Genomic DNA, 23,912 nt, shown 5'->3' on the forward strand with positions numbered 1-23,912 from the left:
CAGTATATTGAATGTTAAGTTTGCTACATGGATTTTTCTACAGATCTTTTTACTAGGAACCCTGTTTACAAGTGTTTAAGTTAAATAAATTGGTAAAAATTAGTGTTTATAATTTGAATTAAAATTACAGAGTTAAAAGAACTGCAAAATGAAACACTTTAATGGGAATAGAAGGTGGTTTTGTAACTTTTTCTGATTACATCTCTAAACATTTAAACATTACATAAATTTAAACAAGGTTTAACTAAAAGATCATTTTCTATGGTAATCCAAAAAGCATTGTAAACACTCAAAATAAGCAAGCCAGTAATCACTTTAGAAGACTATGTACTGGTTTTGATTTGTGAAAGAAAACTTCTGGAATATTTCCATTTGAATTTACAATAATCTCTTGGGTTTTTTCTCTTTTCATTTTCTTTTTTCATCCTGTAGTATAAACACATCTTTTTTAAGTGATATGATTAAGAGTTAATGCCTAAGGAGTTGACCAAATTAGCTGTTAGTAGTATATGACTGAGACCAAAAAAGGAAAACATGATTTTTTTTTCTTGTTTAAGACACAGTTTGTTTTATTAGTAATGGCAGTTATAGTTGGTGGTTTTGTTATTTGGAACCTAACCAATATCGCTGGATTGTTTGTTGGGAGGAAAAAGAGTTTCTGTTTAGATAGCTAACAAATGGGTTTGTTATCATTTCCCCACAAACAGGGTTTTGAGTTACTTGTTTTACACTTAACTTCAACCAATAAGTTGCCTTAATTCCTGATACGATTTGGCTGTTTGTCCCTACCCAGATCTCATCTCCCATCGCAAGGAGGGACCTGGTGGGAGGCGATTGGGTCATGAGGGCTGTTTCCCCCATTCTGTTCTTCTGATAGTGAGTTCTCAGGAGATCTGGTTGGTTGATATATATCTGGTGCTTCCCCTGCATGCTCTTTTCCCTGCTGCCTTGTGAAGAAGGCGCTTACTTTTCCTTCACTGTCTGGCATGATTGTAAGTTTCCTGAGGTCTCCCCAGCCATGCAGATCTATGAGTCAATTAAACCTTTTATTTATAAATTACCCCGCTTCAGGTAGTATCTTTATAGCAGTGTGAAAATAGACTAATGCAATTCGTTTTTGAAAACATAATTGACCCTTGAGCAACATGGGAGTTAGGGTGCTAACCCCCTGCATAGTCAAAAATCCACATATAACTTCTGACTCCCTCAAAAATTTAACTACTGTTAGCCAGTTGTTGACTGGAAGCCTTACCTTAACCAACAGTAGGTTAACATATATTTTGTATTTTATATGTATTATATACTGGATTCTCATAAGCTGGAGAAAAGAATATGTTAAAATTAAGATGAATGTCAGTTTGTATTCTGGTCCTGCTTCTTATATATCACCTTCCTCATTGTCCAGCACTGGTTCAGAAGCATTCATCTCTATCAAACTATCTTCTGTTATTTCCTCTGATGTGGTGTCTGTTAGCTCTTGAATTTCTCCGAGATCTGTATCTTGAAACCCTTTACCCTGATTGGCTGTGTAAATCCTGTGAAGTCATACACAATATCTGGACACAGTCTTCTCTAGCAGGAATATGTTTTGGGCTGGATGGATTAGCTTTTTCTGTAACAATGATGGCCTCTTCAGTGCTGTGTAATCCTACCAGACTTCCATGTTGTTCTTGCTGTTGGGGTTCTGTTTAATAGGAATAACCATCTTTTCTGCAGAGTACTGTGTGTAATGAGCCTCAAGGGTGCTTATGACCTCCTAATCTAGAGGCTGTATTAGTGATGTTGCGTTAGAGGGCAGTTAACTCCTTTGATGCCTTCGGTGGTGAGCTCATGGGGTTCTAGGTGGCCAGGGACTTTGTCCAATATCCGAAGAACTTTAAAAGGTGGTCTCTTACTGGCAGGGTACTATGTAACTTCGGGTACACAGCATTGATAGAACCGATCCAGAGAAAGCGTTCTCTTCCAGGCCTTCCTGTACAACCAAAAGATTGGCAGCTGGTGGTGTCTTTTCCCTTCAAGGCTTGGGGTTAGCAGTTTTATAGATAAGGGCAGTCCTGATCATCACCCTGACTGTATTTGCATAAAACAGTAGCCTTTTGCTTCCTGTCTTAAATCCTAGTGCTTGCTTCTGTTCCTTACTTATAAGTGTTCTTTATGGCATTTTTCCCCCCAGAATAGGGCATCTTTGTCCACATTAAAAACCTGTTCAGGCAGATACTCTTTCTTCTCAAAGATTTTCTTAATGGTTTCTGAGAACTTACCTGCTGCCTCTTTGTTAGCAGAAGCTGCTTCTCCTGTTACCTTGATATTTTTAAAGCCAAACCAGTTTCTAAAATTATCAAACCATCCTTTGCTGGCATTAAGTTCTCCACCTTTAGCTCCTTCACTTTTGTTTTGCTTTAACTTGTCGTATAATGATTGCACTTTTTCTTGAATCTTATTAGAATCTAAAGGTGTGCCTTTCCTATAGCAATCCTGCACTTACAAGTCGCATTTTTTGTACAAGGAGGTATTTTGCAAAAAGTGGAAGATTTGTATGGCTGCAGCAATGGCTTCACGAATTTCCTTTTCTTTTTTTATGATATTCTTAGGCTGGATTCATTTCTCTTGACATAGTGAGCATCCACAGCAGCAGACCTCAATCCATGGTGCATATCAAGCAATTCCACTTTTTCTTACGTCCAGACTTTTGTTTCTTGGGAGCATTTCCATCATCACTAGTGGCACTTCATATGGGTCCCATGGTTTCATTCAAGATTTACAGTATTGCACTAAACATGATGAAAAGTATGTGAGGACTGCTTCGGATCACTTTTTACTGTGATGTGGAATTCACTGGAGCGATGGGCTGCACATGCGGAGATGATTAGCACCACACTTGTGCTTTAAGCAGATACAACACAAGCTCACCACAATAGCATCAGGAGATGGTGATGAAATTATTCCAGTAGTACAGTATGCACTAAAGTTAATTTCATGCTGTTATGATCTGATACTGCATCTTTACATTTGTTTACATCTCTTGATGGTGAATGGTGCCAGGTATGGTCTGTATGCCCCTGTTTTGGTACATTTTAACTTTTTGTAATAGATTTGTGGCATTTCATGGTAGTAAAAAAAAAAATAGACTAGTATCTACATATATTTTATGCATGCATGGCATACTTAGTTTTTTCTTAATTTTTGAAAATATCACTAGGCTGCACAGTTTGTGAGTTTTTCAAACTGTTGCAAATTTTCAAGAAAAATTTCCAATATATTTATTGAGAAAAATTTCACATATAAATGGACCCATGCAGTTCAAATCCGTGTTGTTTGAGGATCAACTGTACTTGCTTCTTAGTTCTTTGAAGGAATCTGCTTTCATCAGTTTTCAGTATTTTCCCTGGCAGGTTCCCCAGCCATAACCTCAGTCTAACACTAGTATTCTATTTCTAATAGCTCACGAGAAGCTCGCAGTTGGCAAACAGTGAGTGTTTGTAGTGTGCCAAGTATTAAGATAACTCCATGTATTCTACTTGGATGTTTAACCATTACCTCCAAACTCTAAAAGTTCAAAAATCAAATTCATTCTTCTGTCGAAGCTCATTTCCCTTCCTAAGTCCTCCTTTTCTGTCACAGTTCTGAGTCCTGTTCGCATTTTTCAGTTTCCCTGTGTGCTATGAAGTCACATCTCCCTGCCTTTCATGATTCCATTCCTTCTAGCTAGAATTCCCTGCCCTCTTTTCTATTTCTGATAATAGCCAAAATATATTCTTTGTAAAAATCTGTAAAGGTGATTAAGATGTCTTTATTGCCCCCATATATCAAAAAGTTGGCATGTTTAATAAATGTTAAGGGCTGGCCGCAGTGGCTCAAGCCTGTAATCCCAGCACTTTAGGAGGCCGAGGCGGGTGGATCAAGAGGTCAGCAGTTCAAGACCAGCCTGGCCAAAATAGTGAAACCCCATCTCTACTAAAAATACAAAAATTAGCTGGGCATGGTGGCGAGTGCCTGTAATCCCAGCTACTTGGGGGGCTGGGGCAGAGATTTGCTTGAACCTGGGAGGCAGAGGTTGCAGTGAGGTGTGATCACGCCACTGCACTCCAGCCTGGGCAACAGAGCAAGACTCCATCCATCTCAAAAAAATAAATACTAGAGCATTTGGGGGGAAAAAAGTATGTAATATATTACCTAAATCATGGGTCAGCAGATGGCCCTCAGGCCAAATCAAGTCACTACCTGTTTTGGTAAAGTTAAGTTTTATTGGAACATAGCCATGGTCATGTATTTTGCTGCTAAAACCATGTGCCCTGCAAAACATAAAAATTTACTCAATGGCCCATTACAGAAAAATGATTACCAAACCCTGCTCTAAATGAACATGTGTTAACTAGAGTCTACCAGGACATTTGCCTGAGTTCCAACTGCTCTTTCTATAGCAGGCGAGCTTGTATAGCCTATTCATAACCAGAGGCAAGAAAGAGATAAGTGGTATACTTTTCTTTAAGGTTTACTTTAATTTCGTTCTACGTTGGTGTAGTTTTTTTTATTTTTTTGTTTTTTTTTTGAGACAGAGTCTTGCCCTGTCGTCCAGGCTGGAGTGCAATGTCATGATTTCGGTTCACTGCAACCTCGGTCTCACAGGTTCAAATGATTGTCCTGCCTCAGCCTCCCAAGTAGCTGGGATTACAGGAGCCCGCCACCACACCCAACTATTTTTTGTATTTTTAGTAGAGACGGGGTTTAACCATGTTGGCCAGTCTGCTCTCTAACTCCTGACCTCGTTATCTGCCCGCCTTGGCCTCCCAAAGTGTTGGAATTACAGGCATGACCCCCAGCACCCAACCACTAGCAGAGTATTTTTTTAAAAAACACATGGCACTTAGAGAAAAGGCATCAGGTAGTTTGCTTTAAATTATTTTTACACTCCAGAACTTTCAGCTCCTTAATGCCAGAGAATCTGATCTAAACCTTCTATGGCTAAAATCTGGAATTTTACTTGCTTCCCTTAACTATGTAAACAACAACAATTTCCCAAACTTTACTTTGTAGCAATATTGAAGTAATGCATCAGTTACATTTCTACTACCTTTCCCCCATAAAGATTTAGTTTAACCCAGAAAAAAATAACCTGATACTCCCTTTTCTTCTATTTAGATCATAGTTTTAAGTAATACTTAGAAATTTCCAGCAATATCTTAAAACTCATTTTAAAACTTTTCCTCACTTATTAGTGACCCAAAAAAAGGTTGAGAATGGAACAGATGGTGAATAGAAAGAGTAACTGTATCCTGATTTTGTGCCCCTGTAAGTTCCCCTCTGCATAAAATTTGATCTGTTAACCATGTACCTTCTCAGCCAGAATTTCAAAGGTTATAGTGTTCGTCTACAAATTTCAACAGTCAAATGGAGACAATTGAAAAAGAAAAATGTGTTAGAAATAGTTAAGGGAGCTAAAGCTTATACTAGAATAAATGTAGAAATCTGCAACTAAGGTTTGGGAGTGATAAAGGGAACTGAGGAATAATAATAACCCATGTGTCAGCAATTGCTCCCTAAATCTGAGAGCCAACACTGCAATCCTAGCTTTGGGATAAAAGTTAATTATAGAGCTAAGGCTATATTGGTAATGTATCAGAAAAAGGAAAGAGGGTTTTTAAGAAATATTGTTCGGTTGGGAGGCCGAGGCGGGTGGATCACAAGGTCAGGAGATCGAGACCATGGTGAAACCCCGTCTCTACTAAAAATAGAAAAAATTAGCCGGGCGCAGCGGCGGGCACCTGTAGTCCCAGCTACTCGGGAGGCTGAGGCAGGAGAATGGCGTGAACCCGGGAGGCGGAGCTTGCAGTGAGCCGAGATTGCGCCACTGCACTCCAGCCTGGGCAACAGAGCAAGACTCCGTCTCAAAAAAAAAAAAAAAAAAAATATTGTTCGGGTTAAAGTAAACCTTTCTTTGACCCAGCCATCCCACTCTGGTGACCTGCTGTGCAAATATAACTGCAAGTTTCTGATGTTACATGTTCACGTTTATTTGATTCAGCATTTTTTGTAACAGCAAAAGACTAGATACAGTTCAAGGGTCCAGCAATAAAGGACTAGATCATAAAATCAAAAAGGCATTGAAAGTTAAGCCAAAGGAAAAACATGTCACTTGGGCATACACATTATCAGCAAAATAATGTTGGAAATGCAGTGAAGGGTGTGCCTAAGAAGTTTCTAGCCAGGGATTGTAAATGAGAGACAACTGTACATTACAAAATTTTACAGATGTTAAAAAATATCAAGTGGTTTTTAAGTTGCTTTACCTTTTATTATAATACATGAAAAATGTGTAAGGGCTTGCACAGGTTGCCTTGTTTTAGTTCCCATTCCTGTTTTTTATAAATAAGGTTTTCAGGAACCGAGTCCTCATGGTTGAGTTAGAACTCCTCTGATTCTTAGTTTCTTCACCCGTGAACAGGTGAGATATTAGAATAACAGTTAAGAAGTACATTTCTTGCAAAAATTGTGTCCACAGGGGAACAGCATTTTAGATTTTAACATTTGTACCCCATAAAAAGGATTCAAGGTAGTAGGAAGGGATACTTGGAAACTTACTCTCTGATGACGTTTGTCTGAGTGAACACCATTATAGGCAAAGATAATTATAGGTAAAAGCTAACCAAAGGTAAACAACAAGAGCCTACATTTTAGATTCATGTGTGTCAAGTAGAATTTCGTAATGGCTTAGATATGTGGGGTAAATGTAAAGAATCAAAGATAACACAAATTTTGTGCTTTGAATCCTGATAAATGTTTTCTGTGAGAAATTAGTCATGGTAGAGAATTTGTTTTATGGGGGAAAGAAATTTCTGTCTCTAGGGTGTTTCCTTTGAGTTCTGAAAAATTAAAATTCTGGACATGTAGAACTTGATTGAGCTTTGACTAGGTTACTAAATTAAAATTTTTAATGCATTGCTATCTAATTGTATCATTATTTGCTATAATAAATCTCTGGATTTTATTTTCGAATATTTGAAAACTAGAGTATATTTTATTTCTTCTTACCTGAACAAAAAAATGTGGAAAAAAATGATTCGGGTTTTGTTTTTGTGTTTGTTTTGTGTTTTTTTTTTTTTTCATGCTACATTTTTATAGTAATTGCCCGTATATTAGACTTTTTTCCCCGGTATTTTAAGTATTTATATAAAGCTTCACATGTATTGTTCACAACAATTTTCTGTGGTTGAAGTTTTATTGCCATTTTTCAAATGTAAAATACATGACCTGGAGAGTTTATGACCTATCTCATTACACATCTGTGATACAAATGTAACTCAAAGTCTTCTGACTCCAATGTCATTATGTCTCCCTACCCTAGTATCTGTTTTCTTTTTAATGTCATGATACTATAGCTAGTTGACAACGTGCTTCTTATCTTTTCAGGATATGGCTTTAGTTGCCCCTGAAGCTCCTTCAGAACAAGCCAGAAGAGTTTTTCAAACCTACGACCCAGAAGGTAAAAGATTTTATTAACATCATCTCTGTGTTTTATGTCTTCATATGTTTGAAATACATTGATACCTACCTGATTTTATTCAAAAGATATATTGGGTTATTTAATGAAACGTAAGTTGTGTTTCTTGAACATTTTAAAAGGAAAATAGTGAAAATGTGAACAAATGAAATAGCACACAAGTCCTTGTTGAGTTGGGTTTCTTGGAGTACTGAAGGTGTAGTTGACCTCTGATTAATCTTGACCCCAAACAGGGAAAAATACCACCTTTTGAACAAACTGTTTGAAAAGTAAGTCATTTTCTTCTTTATTTATGCAAACGAATATTAAATAAACAGATCTTCCAGGATATTTCTGTATAATTGACCTCCCAGGATAAAGAAGCAGAGGAAGATCATCTGAATCATTCACTTTGGAGCCTATGCTTAGCTATTCTACCTAACAAAGTATAGTTTTATATATCATTAAAATGTCTGCTGAGTCATTGTCACCGAGGTTGTTTTGATCACTTTTGTGTTTACATATTTAGGTAACAGTTACGACTTTATTATAGCTAACTCACTGACCTTTCAAGTATAACTTCAAAACTAAGTTGTCATACCTGAAAGTTCCCTTACAAAGTACCATGTAGAAATGGAAGTTGCTGGATCAGTGAAGTCCTTGTGGACACCTAAATGGATTCAGTTATCTTTATGAATATACTTTCTTCTATCTTGCAACTTTTTACACTTAGTTTTCTGCTCTTTTCCTCTCTGAAAATCCATGTCATGCAAATTCTAAGAATATACTGTTAGCACTTACTAGCAGATAACTTTAGGCTAGTTACTTTTAGGTCTGCTGTTTTCTTAGGTATCATTGTTAGAACGACTGTACCTAGTTCTTAGAGGCATTATGAATATTAAATGAATAATGTAGAAAGCACCTTGCCCAGTGGTTCAAGCGATTGTCCAAGGTAATAGTCGTATTCTTAACCCAGTATAACTACGAACATTCCCAAAACCAAACACATGGCTTTCATGTAATCGTTAAGTGTTGTGTTGTGTTTTACTAGTGAAGATTTGGGAACCACAGTTGAAACTGGGAATGAATGAGTTTCTTGAGAAAAGAAACATACAAGGAGAGGATCAGAAAATCTTAGGAGATAGTAACTATTAAAGAATAAAGGCATGAAAAAATGCCTTCAGAGCAGACATAGGAGCCCTAAACTTTAGAAGGCTGATGTTGTAAGACTAAAAAAATTTCATCAGTGCTGCAAAGATACTGAAGTTAAGGTTGTTAAAATAGGAGACAGTTGTCAAAAGTAGTAGCTTTGTTTGCTTTCAGTAATCACTAATGAGGTAGCAGGCTTGTACTATTCTTTTACAATGTACCAAGGAAAATTAGAACTTCTCAGATTACCAATACTAAAACATAACTTATAATCAGTGCAGTTATTTCAGAATTGAGTTGTGAGAGATGCATATGAAAATAAATTTGCTGTATTTCTACTAGACAAAGAAAATTATTAAATGGTTTTAATCTACAGAGTTATGTGTAACAACTTATCAGGACTATAAACTGAATTATTAAATCAAGCAAAATTTATTCAGATAGCTTAGAAACTATGCCTCTATATATGACTTAGGAAGAAGATAAAATCTACTTTTCATCTAAATTTCACACTGTTCATGGTTTAGCTATGTGATAGCTCTAAGAAGTAGAAGGATTAAAAGTAGATTAATTTTTCAGTTTTTATTCTTTTCAATCACTTACAGACTAATCGGCTAATTTTCTTTCTCCAAATGGTATGCTTTTGTTTCAAGATGTAAGCAAATCACGCTTTCTCAGAACACTTAGTATACAAAAAGTTCTTACAAGCATTTAGATATAGTTTCCATTTAGCAGAGACTGGTATAGGGACAGTTATCCTTTGTCACACTCTTCAGAATGCTCGTAGAATAACTGACCTAGAAGGACACTGAAGGTACCCAGGAGTATTTTTATATCTTAATCTCACTTTTAGCTCCCACCCCTGGTTGCTAAACCCGGGTATCTGACTGGGTGGATTTGCAGTCACACTGTTAACACTGTGCTGTGGGTATATTCCTAATTAAATAGACATGTACAGGCGAATCATCATTTATAGCATTGCCTCTATGAGACCACATCTTCCATAACCTAAACAAGTGATTTAGTACTGATCATTTGGAACATAAACCTGGTATGTAAGTGGGGATCTGTCTAAGAATGATGTGTGGCATTTGCATGGAATGTTACAATTTCTACAGCACTTTACCTCCATGTCCTCATTAAAACCTTGCTTCTCCAGAGCCACATACCTAAATGTGAGAACTAAGACTAGATTTTAAGTGTTGCAGCAATCTTTCCCCTTCTCTCTACTACCAGTATCTTTCTGAAAGGCTAAAGTCATAAAGAGGTACTTTTTAACCTTTCTAAATTTAAGTTTACTTTGAACTGTTAATTTAACGGAGTAAGGATTTGATACTCTCATTTCTAGTTGAGCAATTTCTGCCCGTTTCAGAATCTTGAGGATCTTAGGAGCCCAATACTTATTTTGATATCAAGCATACTTATAAAACAAGGTCAAAAATATATTTTTTAACTGTTAGTTTCTCATTTAGAATACTAGCAAAATTGTACTTTCTGCGGGACCTTGATGTATCTCCTCTAGATAATTGGCTCAGTTTAATCTCACATTCAGAAAGGGGAGACTAGCATACGTACTCAGCTTAAAGAGAATCAGGTATTAGGCCTATTCAAAGTGTTCCACATGAGCTTCGGAGAAAGGCCACAGTGTTTATTTTTGTGGATCTTTTTTGTGGAAGAAAGTGTTTGGATATGTGCTTTGTATTCAGGTACATGTTTTATAGGAATTTTTGTAAAATGATAAGGATGAAGATACATTAATATGATCAAAGATACTGAACAAGAATTCTCTAGTGCCTCTGGATACCATCTCTGTTACTCCTCACTAGCTGTGTGATGTTGGACAAGTTCCTAACTCAGTTTTTCATCTGTAAAATGGAATTAATAGCAACTACTTCATATGAATTAGTCAGTACTCAATACCTTAACCGTTGTGTTGTTTTTTAAAAATGTGTGGCACAGAGCTTATTCCATAATCTCCAAAGACATCAAGGTCTGCATAGGGAGTGTTTGAAGTGCTCATCACAGGTTTTCACATTATACATAATGGATTTTGTTTTCTTCTTTCTCCTTTATCCCCTCCCCCTTGTACAATTACATGTCAGGAAGCAACACCATTTCTTTTAAAATATCCCAGTCTTTAAGAATAATTGGACTATTGTAGATTGAGCTTAATATACACCACTCCCTAGACATCCTCCAGAATTGCCTTGTCTTTTCTGTTCCTTTTAAATAAATGCTCCTCCCTGTGCCCTTGCTGTGGCCTCCCTGCACTCCTGTCACTGTCATCACTGTTTCTGTCAGGCAGCCCCAGCTAACAGTTTTCTGTATACTGCCACCATATTTTGTACCTTTTCCATCACATAATACAAATGAATTTGCAGTACGAGCTATAAACGAGCTACTTATTTCTGAGCTTGTATCATTAAAAGTAACAAATGTTATTGAGCAGCTATGAGTCAAGCACTGTGGTAGGCCCTGGGGATCTGGACTCCCTGCCCTCCAAAACTCATTGCCCACTGGGGAGCCAGGTGGGCCAGCCAGAAGTAATGCCAAAGAGGTCCAGAAAAGCTCAACTCTGGTGTCTGTGTGACTTGGCCTTGGGGAAGAGGTCACTTGCTTTTTCAATAAGAGTATTTATTAAATTGTAGATCTATATTAAGGTTTTAATGGTATATTGCTACATAAATATACAGTGTTTAAAATAAAATCACTTAATATTTGACTACAATGACATTAAATTCTAATTTTTTTTGATTCCCAAGAAACCATAGTCTCCCTCTCCCACAGTATATGGAAAATGTTAGCCTCAAGTATGCTGGGCTTCACAGTTCCCTTATAAGGTGTTTGTTGCAAAACTCTTGAGAAACCTTTTTCCAGCTTCTCTGTTAATTTTGAGTATTTGATATTTGCCTTCTTCCTGCAGTGTCCAGTTTAGCTAGTATCTCTGTTAAAATTGAGACCTGCTGGTCTCTCCTGTTTCTTTCTTAATTTTTCAGAACAGAAATCCTGATTGTTTTATATTTCCTTTGAAAGCCCAACTCAGGTTTCCTCCCAGTTATGAAACAGTTGTCTTTTCCAGTAAATGACACGCCTCACTTTCACTCTCCTTCATCAGCACTCTTTTGCATTGAGTTATTCCTCCCCACAATCTCTAAGGACTTGACACTTTTAGCAATCTGGATATTTAACTGGTAAAAATCTTTAAAAATTTTAAACCAACAGCTTTTTTCCTCCTTTCAGCCACAATCCGACAGTATTACAGTATGTATGTGCTAGCCATTGGCTGCTCTGCCCTCTTTTCATAGTCCCCATTCTTTTGTGTTGATATCTATGTAGTTAATTTACCAACGCATGCAAGTTGTATTTTTTTATTTTAGTTCTTCATAGATCTGCTTGACTAATCAAATGGTATTCTGAGATTTCCTTTGCTGTTGACTTTCAGGTCGTCTTTTCGTCTTTGTGCCTCTGTTTCCTTATTCTCTAGGGAGTCAGTTGACGAAATGTCAGATGACCTACGTTTCATCTGTTTTTACACTTAACGATTCTGGTCTTTTTCTAAAGAATTTTTTTGTAGGTATGATTAACATATCAAAGTAAGTTTTCTACAAAGGAGAATAATTTTGAAATCTCTTTCTAATCTTGACTATATTAAAAGTCTTTGAATTATTGAGAAAATTCTATTACATCTTTAGTTTTAAAATTAGTATTTTAAGCATGTTGTTAAGAAGGTCACATTGTTTTTGTTGTCATTTGCCAATTAACTTTTTCTTGGGGTGGGAGCTGAGTTGCAGGTTATAGTTTCTGCCGAAAGGCTGACAGCTGTGACAAAGTATATGCTGTTAGTGCTCCTGAAGAACGTTGTACAAATTGAACACCCCTAACCCGAAAGTTTGATCCTCCAAAATTTTGAGTGCCTATATGACCCTGTGGAGCATTTCAGATTTTGGACCAGATTGGGGATGTTCAACCATTATATATTTGCAAATATTCGAAAACCAGAAGAAATCTGAAATCTAAAACACTTCTAGAACCAAGCATTTTGGATGAGGGAGACTCCACCTGTACTACCAAATGGATATAGCCTATAAACACAGAAACCTAATTGTTCCTGTCTGCTGGTGGCCACATAAAGCCTGTTTCACATTTGGAGATGCTGAGCCTTTTTAGCTGTGACCTAACTTAAGCAAAATCGTGATCAGACTCATCAAAGCTAAGCCCACAGAGCTTGAATGTTTTTACAAGTGCCTTCAACCAAGGTCTTCTTTATTCTCAATACCTCAAATTACTGGTAACTTAACAAACTGGAATTACTCTAACCCTTCACTTAAAAAATTGCACATTTTTAATTATCGTAGATGACTCATAACCTTTTAGTCAAGGCCAATCTGTCTTCAAATGGATAAACAGCTCCTTATGAGGTTTTAAGAATAGAAAAGACCATCTACAATCATAACTTCATTCCTTTCTGATAGTGATAGTGTATAATTCCACATCCTGAAAGAGCAACTGCACACTTTATTCTATAGTTTAATTGTAGGAGCAGGGCTTTTGGACATCTTGTTCTCCATGGCAAGATTTTTTTTTAATCATCTAATCCCTGAAGGACATTGGAAGCTGATTTAAAGCTGAGTCTTCAGGCATGAGTAAATGGATAGGGGAAATTGGGCACTGTACATTTAAGGAATAAACAAGTTACTTGTTTAAAACCACTCTCATTTCAAACTACCCCACAAGGACTTTGTGTGTGTCATGGTCTGTTGCATCATCAGAGTTTGGGCCATGTTCCATAAAGTAGTCATCATCAGCATTAGTTTGACTCTTCATTTCAGGATTTTTTGGTGTTTTTTTTTTAAAAAAACCTACAGCTTTTATTTAAATCACCAAGTCTGTTTTAGAATATCTTTGCTGTTAATCTGTCAGTTGTCTAAATATCAGTGGATCACTAACATTCCTTCAGGAAACTAAATAACATTGTGACAAAGGGAATTTGTTGGTAAAGAATTCTTTTAAATGAACTTTTAAATGGGAATGTAAAGGTTTACTTTGTTTATTGAAAGATTAAGTAGAAAAATATTTTCCCCGCTTAACGCTGTAACACTGTTTATAACACTGTTTAAAGGTCAAATAATTTGACTTTAAGCTTTCTCGGAGTTCTCAAGTTATAAAATTTTTTTATTTGAAACTAACCTAGAAAGTAAATATTTGCCGATGTTTCCTAGAAAACTTCTAATAGAAGAGAATCTCTAATAACAATAGGTATGATGCCTAAAATAAGCAACATACTATTCCTTAACTCTTTGTATTTTTTATGCGATTTTTTTCCTGGAATCTGATCAGCAGTAACAGCATTTCTTGAAGTAAATTCTTATTTCAAGTTGTTTCTGATTTTTTTCCCCCCAGATAATGGATTCATACCCGATTCACTTCTGGAAGATGTGATGAAAGCATTGGACCTTGTTTCAGATCCTGAATAGTAAGCTAAACAGGAAGTGTTATTTAGCCAACTCAAAAAGATTCATTTAAGTTTAAGACATATTGTACATTTTTACCTTTTTAAAAATCTATATCTGCATATACGAAGCATAGCAGTCCATGTAAAGCAAAGATTTAGAAAGAAATCGAACTAATCCAATGTTATAGCAGACTTGACATACTTAAATTGAATTTCCGTTCCCACCCAGCAGTTATTGTCCTGCTTTTTAAAAAATGCTAAAAAAAAGTTTTTTCTCTGCAAAGACTTCCCCATGTCTTAAAATTCTATGTGACTTTAGTATCTTCAGTAAAGTAATGACGGTTCTATGTAGTGCTAGTTGCCCTGCTTAAACAACCACCAGGCCTCTGACTTTCCCTCTTAAATAAAGATGATCAAAGATATCTAACATTTCTAAATGATTAACTGACCTGAAACTTGTGGGAGTGGCTGCAATATATTATGGTATATCAGTATTTCTTAGGATCCTGTCATTGTCTTCATTCTCACTGTTATGTTTTATACATTGTTACATCTACAACTTCCTCTGTAGATTAAGATCTTTAGTTATTATCCATGAAAAAATAACTCTTGTTAAGTGGATATATGTATTGATCAAATATGGGAATAAAAGTTAAGATAGGATCTGTACTCCTTTTTTCAGCATAGTTTTTCCTTCCGTAAGTTTTTCTAAGAATGAGAAAACGTGAGCTTATCGAACATAATGAAAGCGTTCAGCAAAAGCAACAGGAAATATTGGTAGACACCATTTTTACAATTTGATCCTGTTCTGTTTTTAGATGAGTTCAGTCATGCTTTCTTTGAAAGTATGCAATACATATAAACATTTATAAACCAACCACATCTGAATTAATCTGTCTCAATCTTACTAGAGCTGTGATTTCATCCATTCTCAATAGAAATATTAACAAATGAATATTAATAATTGTTTTCAATTTAAAGAGAAATTCAGAGTGTTGACCTAGTCCAACAAATGGTATGATACTAATTACTACACTTCTTCTAACTTTATTTCCAAGTAGAGACCATCTTGTTTACACTGCTCTAATTTGCAAAAGAGAATTAACTCAAGTAATTTTTGCTACTGACCAGACTAAGGAAGAGAAAGAATAAAAAGTTGTGGTTTTTTTTTTTTTTTCCCAAATTCTTACGTAGCTATATGTCATCTACCTAATTTTCCTTGTTTTATCAGATAGAAAACGTACCTTGAATCATAAAGTTAGTACATTTGATTCAGGTTGTTTTTCTTGAAGTAGCTGAAAGATTGGACTGAAGTATTCACTCTACTTTGGCCTAGTTACAGTTATAATACAGGATGGCCCATAAAATAACTGGGCCATCCTAAGGATTAAATGAATTAAATGTAATATGACCCTGCCTTCATTTGCTTCATCATAACCTCCTGGCCTTACTCAGACTCATTAAAATGCCATATCCTTTGTACAGTATGCTATACAAGAATGATAGCCACGGGCCCACAAAAGCATCTCATAAGGCCAATACTACATGTCAGGTAGCAGGACTGTGAGGCAGCCTGACCCAGGTGTTTCCCAGAGAGACGGCTATGTCAGCACAGATGCAGCTTTCATAAACCTTAAAAATAGTTGACCCTCACAAGAATAGCTTCAGCTCCTTTTGTGAAAGGCACACCTGGTAACTGACCCAGACCAAAGCAGCAAACTCAAAGGAGAGAAGTTGCCCCTGAGGAAGGTGGTTGACTAGAATCACCTGAAATGTCCAAACATAACACTTTACATGTTGTGTAGTAAGGTAGATTTAACTCGTCCTTTATAGTTTGAGATAGCATGGAAAATAAAACTTTTCTGAAAACTATTTCCATTTTTAAACCAATTAAACTGCAGTCTGCTTTTTTCTGCCTTCTAGTCACACATAACACCACCTGTCACCAGTCTTGGTACACCTACATCGTAAGGGCTGGTACGCAGTTTAGGCTGCTGCCGGACCAATACAGTATATATCACTCACTGTCATTCATGACACATTAGCTCTTTGAGAATTAATGTAGCTCTTTAACCTTCAAATTACATTGTCTATGAATTTTAAGCTTCTATTAGTTCTTAAAAGTAAACTTTTTAAGAGATGTTTTCTATTATCTGATGTTCCACTGCCTTTTGACCGTGTTTCTTTTTCTGCTTGGGCTTAAAATAAACCTTTTGTTAGTTAAATGCCTTATTTGATTGTTAAATTCAGGCATACCTATGAAGCAAAGAGAATTTGCCTTTGGGAAGTTACAAGCTTGAGTTTATAAGCCTTGGTTTTTAAATTACTTTACCTAATAAGGAACAATATTCCAAAGTTGTCACAATTTAAATTTTAAATAGTAACAGATTACTCTAGTTTAAAAATAACCAAGTTTTGGCAAATTAGATGTCATTCCTGTGTATTTGTCATTAAGGTTCTAAAAAGAACAGCTCTTAGTATTTTTGGCAGTTGAATGTGTTGTAGTACCAGTAATTTAATCATGAAAGAAAAGCAGCTTTTTTTTCCTCTGGTATCCACTGTTTTTCTTTTTTCTCCCCATAGTATAAATCTCATGAAGAATAAATTAGATCCAGAAGGATTAGGAATCATATTATTGGGCCCATTTCTTCAAGAATTTTTTCCTGATCAGGTAACATAGTTGAGGAAATATATTTACTGTTACTCTGTTGGGATGATTACCTGTGATTGTTTGCAGCATTTTCTCTTTCTGTACAATGTCCTAATGCGCAGATATGAGACTGAGAAAGCACTGTTACATGGAAACCTTCCCAGACAGAGGGAATGTGTGTTCGAATACAGTAACGCAGTGCCTTGATGGGTAGGGTAGCAGAAGATGATGCAGACACCAGTCTATACACGTAATGATATGGAGAGAACAGTTCAGAAGTTTGTGGAGTAAAAAGAGAAAGATTATCTTTCTCCACTCCCACCCCCACTTTTTTTCTCTTGGGAAACTGTTAAATACTGTGAGAGAAGGTCAAGGTGGCTGTGGGTAGTAGAAGCCCCTACCTAATGAAGCTAAGCTCCAGGAGAATTTCAGTTGCGTGGAAGAAAACCTAAGTGGGTCTGTGCTGTTTCCCATTGGAACATATCTTCCACTGGGCTTCGATAGGAGTTCAGTTACCCGGAATAGCAGAGGCATCTGTGCCAACGTTAATGTTTTTGGGTTATATCTGTATCACTGGCAAGCCAGTTCTATATCCAACACCTGTCTTTGTTCTCTAAGTGAAGCATTTTACCACTAAATCAAATTACTTAAGTAGATAATATACATCATGATCATTTTATCAGATATCAGTGTAGTTTGCACTAAAGTTCATTGTTGGAACAGACATTCCAATTTTTATTTTACCGCTATTATTAGAGAGATTGACAAATAGAAATAATTTAAGCTAGAGGGAAAATTACTAAAATTCAAGATGTAATTGTTAAGAAAGATTGTTAAATTCTAGATAAAATTGTTAAAGAGGTAAGATTCAAAAAGTAACTGAGGATATCACAATGTAGACTACTGGACTTTTTAAAACTTTGGCAAAGACTTCATGAAAAATTAGATTGTATTTTCCGACATTAGACCCTTCAGTGTGATATCCTCTTTGTTGACATTCTGACTACTAGATTTTTTTTTTATTGGAATCTGATGTTCTAGATATCTGGATAAATAATAAATTATAGCATTTTAAACTTTGATACAGTATTAATTTTATTTCAAGGCTATGGGAACATTTGATAGAAATATTCTTAGTTATAAATACAGTAAAAATACAATATTCCTGTTTTTTATTTAATTTGGGGAAGATTTTGAAGTGAAAAATGTAAAGTGAGACAGTTGTAGTAATTTTTTAGGTATTAAGAGGGTTCCAGTCCCTTCTCCTTCGCCTGTAACAGACATTTCCATTTGGTTGTACTGTTTGTTCCCTCTGTGTTCCTCTCTCACTGTTTGCTTGTTGCCTGCTATTCTGAAGACACTGTCCACCTGAGCCTGGTTTGTCTCATTGCCTCTGTATAGTTCATGCTGTTTCCCTCCCCAGAGCATGTGATCCTGCTCCTGATTACCTTTAGAGCAGTGAGTTCTCAGTGTGATCTCCAAGAGCTTGTTAGAAATGCAGATTCTCAGGTTTCTCCATGAAGCAGAGACTTTAAGGGTGGGTGCAGCAGTGTGGTCTAACAAGCCCTGCAGGTGATCTGGAGGCCCAAGTTACAGAACAGCTGCTTTAGAGGAAGACCTGTCATAGTACCACCTATTCCCATCCTGTAGCAGCTCAGACACCCTCTGTGTCATAGATCTTTTCCGATCATGCCCTACATACCACTGATGTCCCCTTTCTCCTGTAGCCACAAAATGCATAGTGACTCAGCACTCCTTTTGGCAATTAATCACATACTGTCTTGTCCCTAACAGATGAATATAGTGATCATTCAGTAAACTGTTTATTTATTTAAGATGGAGTCTCGCTCCGTCAAGCGGGCTGGAGTGCAGTGGCACGATGTCAGCTCACTGCAGCCTCCGCCTCCCTGGTCCAAGCAATTCTCCTGCCTCAGCCTCCTGCGTAGCTGGGACTACACATGGTGGCCTGCCACCATGCCTGGCTAATTTTTGTATCTTTAGTAGAGATGGAGTTTCACCTTGTTGATCAGGCTGGTCTCAAACTCCTGACCTCAGGTGTTCCACCCACCCTGGCCTTCCAAAGTGCTGGGATTACAGGCATGAGCCACTGCACCTGGCCCAGTAAACATTTATTTAATCAACCACAAATAAATGAAGTTGTGAAACTGGAGTGACAAGGACAGCCAGGAAAATATTTAACTTCAGTAATCTTTACAATGCTTCAAGTAGGTCCTACGGAAGAACATTTCTTTGCTATGAGGTAGAGGCTGACGCAGGAGGAAAAAAATTGGAATATTTATAAGCTTTTCAAGGTCATTCGTTTAAATAAGAATAGCAGTAGCAGCTCCCATTTCCCAAGCACATACTCTCCATCAGGCACTGTGTGCCTTCTAAACTCCATACTATTATTTTCCCCATTTTGACAATGAGGAAATTGAGCATTAGAGAACTTAAGACAATTGTTGAAGGTCTTACACTAGGTATTTTAGTAGCTGATTCAGGAATCTGAATCATAGTCTGTCGAACCACAGAGTCTACGCACTTTGCCACTGGGCTACACTACCTTTTGTTGGTATTTCTGTATTTTATGCCAGTTAATTACTGGAAATAGGGAATATAAATTGTATTCGATTACAGGAAAATGGTTATTTTTTAAGTTTAAATAATTTAACTCTGATAGTCAAGAGTCAAATTATGTAACTAATTGCATTGACTCATGTAATTAAGGAAAGGATCAAATTGATTTTTCTATTTTCTGTAAGTCATTTTGAGTGGGATACAAAAAAAATTTAAGAGTTTAGGCTCTGGTTGGGAATGTAAGACATAAAAAGTTAAACAGTCTTTCAAAATAACAATAGACGAGATGATACAAGGTAGTACTATATGATTCATTCTCAAATTATTTAGACAATTGTTATGATAAAGGTTAAGTTCTAGTGTAGTAAAAAACCAACTAGTGTGTTCAGGAAAAACTTCACAGAAAAAGTAAGATTTAAACCAGGTCTGGAAAAAGGAAGGAGAGGAGGGCATTTTAGAGAATAAAAAAAAATTCATGAATGTGCAAAAGGCCAACAAAAGATCTTTTCATAGGGAAATGAGTCATGCTTGTCCAAAACAGAATTCAGAAAGGTGAGTAATTGGAGATAAGACTAAAAAGGTAGATAAAGCCCTGTACGATTTTAAGACTCATGATTGCAGGTCACAGAACCCCAGCCTAAATTGGCATAAGTGAGGGGGAAAATACACGAAGGGAAAGGAGTAGCTCAGGTGAATTGAAGAAGCACTGGGAAGGTGCTCCTGGAGTCCTTGAACAGCACCGGGAGCGTCTCCACCTCCCATCCCCTCTTCTAAAGTGGCTACATTCTCACAGCCTAGCTTTCTGTAGGAGCTGAAGCTCCAGTTGCCAGCAGCTGTCTTCCCTTAATTCCAGTTGGAAAAATTCTAAGGAGGGCCATATGCCTGCTTGTATCCATTGGATATGGCCAGGAAGCCAAGGGGGATCTATCCAGCAGAGGCCCTAAGGAGAATCCCTGGGAGCCAGGCCCATAATGGCCTTGAACACCAAGTTAGGAGGGTTGAACATGGTCTTTAGCTAATTGAAAAGCAAGGTTAAGATAGTGGGAATAACATGACCCATTTTTCTACAAGCTTACTCTGTTAGTGATATATAGAATGTCCTTTATTGAATATTACTGAAGTTGCCTTAAGCATTAAAGTATGCTTTCATTTCTCACAGTGCTCTTTTCACTAATTAATGGTTGACAATATTCAAATATTGGATATTTTTTGGAAAAGAAACCACTAATTCAATATTGTGGGCCAAATTTTAAGTATTGGTACATACTGGAAGTGTATTTAGTCTGAGTAAAAGTGATGCTACTGCTTTTCTCAATTCATTGAGAGGAACAAATTATTTACATAGAAAGAGAGAGAAATTTTAGGAAATATTTTTGTTTCAGAAGCTTGTCTTTTGAAAAAGTTATAGTGATACATGCATAATTAAAAACATTAAGTTAGTGTGGAAGAGCTTATAATGGAAATCAACCTTCCCTCCTTTCCAGCATCATCTTCAGAGGCAACACTTTCAGCTTCAGGGCTTTCTGGTAGTTATAACTCCATAAACCTAAGTTCCTTCTTTTGTCAAATGAGTCCCCAATCAAGGACAAGGATTTGAGAAACATGTGTTTTACTTTCACTTGATTAGAAATTGCCTGATATAAATATAATTTAAAGTTTTAATAGTCCTTTATTTATAATAGGGCTCCAGTGGTCCAGAATCTTTTACTGTCTACCACTACAATGGATTGAAGCAGTCAAATTATAATGAAAAGGTATGATAATTCACGTAGTCGTCGGTCTTCAACTGGGTTGATGAAATAAGTATGTGAGTATATAACAACATTCGATTCCCATACAATTGCTACCTGAGATTATTCCAAGAGTCTCTTTACTATGATGACACATTTTAGAATTGGTCATCTTTCGATTTGACCAGTAGATGTTAGTCTACATTGGAGATTGACATTGGACTTCAGAGCAGTAGCTTCACCGTGACTAAATACACCCCCATACAGATCGTTACCCTTTGGCAATGTAGCATGTTTCTAAATCAACATTGTAGTTAGTCCAGTGAAAGTTGTTACTGATCCATTTAAAGGAAGAAAGAGGTAACAGTGAGATTTTTTGTTGGAAAAAAATATTTTTAAATAAACAACCTTCGTAGCCAGCATTTATTGAGCATTTACCCAAAATTGTGTTAAGTACTTTGCTTAAGTTTCACACCACCACATCACCTTATGAAGTAAGTGTTGTCTGTATAGCCCCATTTCACAGGTCAAGCAGCCAGGAAATGACAGAGCTGGGAGTGAAACTTAGTCCAACTCAGAGCCCCTGCTCCTACTCATGATGCTTCGCAGCTTTCCTTTGCTAACCGCTGACAAAGCACATAGTGATTCACTGCCAGCTGTACTCAACCTGGCTTAACGCTAGAGTTCAGTTGCATCAATTTCCCCTTTTTGAGTGTCTATTATCTTTGCATTTATTCAAGTATCAGTTACAGTAGATACTAATTATAGTATATATATTAGTTACACCCAATTTTAAAGGAATAAGGTCTAACATTCCTTTTTAATTTGATCTGCCCATGCTGACTTCATGTATCTAAATTGTGGAAGGTTACAGAAAACAGTGTAAATTAAGTACATAATTTTAATTAGACCAAATCTAAAAGACTAAAATTTACTGTTATCTTTATAACAAAATATAAATTAGATAATTTTATCAGGTCCAAAGAGATAGATAGATAGATAGATAGATATGCAAAGAATGTACATTGTCAAGAAAATTTGGATGCTGTTTTCTAATGTGCGAATGAGTGCTTCATCTAGAGTTTGATGTTTGCACAGCTTTGTAATAGGAGGTACATTATAATCACTAATTGTTCACCTATACAATCCCTGCCAGATGTATCTCAAATATTATCCATATTTTACAGATGAGGCATCTGAGACAGGGAGATTAAGTGACTCACCCAGAGTCACACAGCATGTCATTGGCAGAGCAGGGATTGGAACTGAGTTCCTGATTCCCAATCCTGTCCTTGGTCTGCTTGGCCACTCTACCTGTATATAGTGTAAGTTTTCAAATCATGCTTGGGACAAGCTTCTGACACACTAACAAAAAGATGAGAAAACAAATAGGATGAACTGTTAGAATGACGGTAATATACAACAGCTATAAAGCAAAGTATGGAAGTCATTAAGTCACAGAAGTATGTTTTGAAGTTATTCAAGAGCTAAAACTAAAGCTGCATAGCAAGGTCCTATTTAAAAAGGTAACAGACAAAAGGAGAATGCTGGCAAAGTGAGATGGAGTCTGAGCCACCAGGCATCTGAGCCTGATTGAGGCCATGGAGGTGGGTCATGGTACCTTGCCCAAGCACTTCTGCTCTAATGACATGAGCACATGAAGTTCTTTGTGAAAAACAGAGCCGGTTGTATTTAACTTAATAACTTGAATTATATTGGTGTATAACTTTTCAGAAAAGGCCGTTTTGCTTTGGGGACTGAAAAGCCAGAGTTGTAGTTTCAATGTCAATTTATTTCATCAACACTAGAAACTAATATATTAAATAAAGATGCCAGAAAAATGTATTTCACATTACAATATATCTTTAGCGCTTTCTTAGGAATGAGTAGATTCATGACACAAGATTATCTGATCTAGTATATATTCTGTTCCTATATTTAATGTGTTTTAGAGGCAACTACCATTTAAGGATAATAAAGTTGTTTCTTTTGGCTTCTTAGTTAAATAGCTTATGGCTTTTATTTTGGAAGAACATAATTACACTGTGTATCAGCCAGTGAATGTGTAAAAATAAGTTTACATACTTGGGAAGAAGACTGTCTATGTCTGTTTCTTTTAAATTACACAGCATCAGAATTTGTCTTGGTGCAAAAAGAAATTAACCACCGAGGAGTGCATTAATGTCCACAGTGAGCCCTTGGTAATGACTTAGGGTTTTTGTTGATTATGTTATGTCCAAAATACTTTTTAAATATGTTTCATTGTAAACTAATCAGAATAAAATTATTCTTGGTATTCACCTGCCAGTCAGTATGTATTTATGTGATCATTGCCACTGCATATACAGTATCTGGTTAGTTTGATCTTCAACCTCTATTTTACTTTTCTTTCTGTCCTGACATCTTTTTTAATTTTTTCTCCATGATTTTTCATGCTGTACAGAATGCACTCATGGAATTGCATTTCAGGAATATTTAATACCATAATAGCAAATTTTGTTGACATTCAAATTGTTTTCAGCTCTAGAAATTCAGTACTTAAATTAGAAGGAGAAACATGTTCCTCAGAACATAATAGCTATATTCCTTTTATAGCTCTCCATTTCATGAGGCAGTATGAGCATCTGAGAACCTCAGTATAAAAGCAGTAGGACCTATATAAATTATATGTAAATATGATAATTAAACATTTCTTTCCGATGGTATAGATCCATTGAAGAATGTTTTTTTCTTAGAAACAGTCTGTGTTTTATGATTCACACGATCTTGAATTTTTAAAAATCACCTGGCCAGCTAGCAATTAAATATCATTTACAAATTTACTTTGACACAAATCAGTAAGCAGATATTCCTGCTCATTTCTAACAAAATAAAATT

General features: G+C 36.3%; 1 protein-coding gene across 2 annotated transcripts in view; it reads left to right on the plus strand.

The window, feature by feature from the left end:
• MINDY3 (MINDY lysine 48 deubiquitinase 3) overlaps window positions 1-23,912 on the plus strand; it is an 82,036-nt gene that overhangs the window by 57,027 nt on the left and 1,097 nt on the right. For both annotated transcript variants that reach the window (XM_025396470.1, XM_025396469.1), the window contains 4 exons: window positions 7,408-7,480; window positions 14,027-14,099; window positions 16,662-16,749; window positions 20,988-21,059. In XM_025396470.1, coding sequence (XP_025252255.1) covers window positions 7,408-7,480; window positions 14,027-14,099; window positions 16,662-16,749; window positions 20,988-21,059 — 306 coding nt within the window. The remainder of the gene's footprint in view (window positions 1-7,407; window positions 7,481-14,026; window positions 14,100-16,661; window positions 16,750-20,987; window positions 21,060-23,912) is intronic.

The sequence above is a fragment of the Theropithecus gelada genome, chromosome 9 (genome assembly GCF_003255815.1).
Source record: "Theropithecus gelada isolate Dixy chromosome 9, Tgel_1.0, whole genome shotgun sequence".
Lineage (NCBI taxonomy): Eukaryota > Metazoa > Chordata > Mammalia > Primates > Cercopithecidae > Theropithecus > Theropithecus gelada.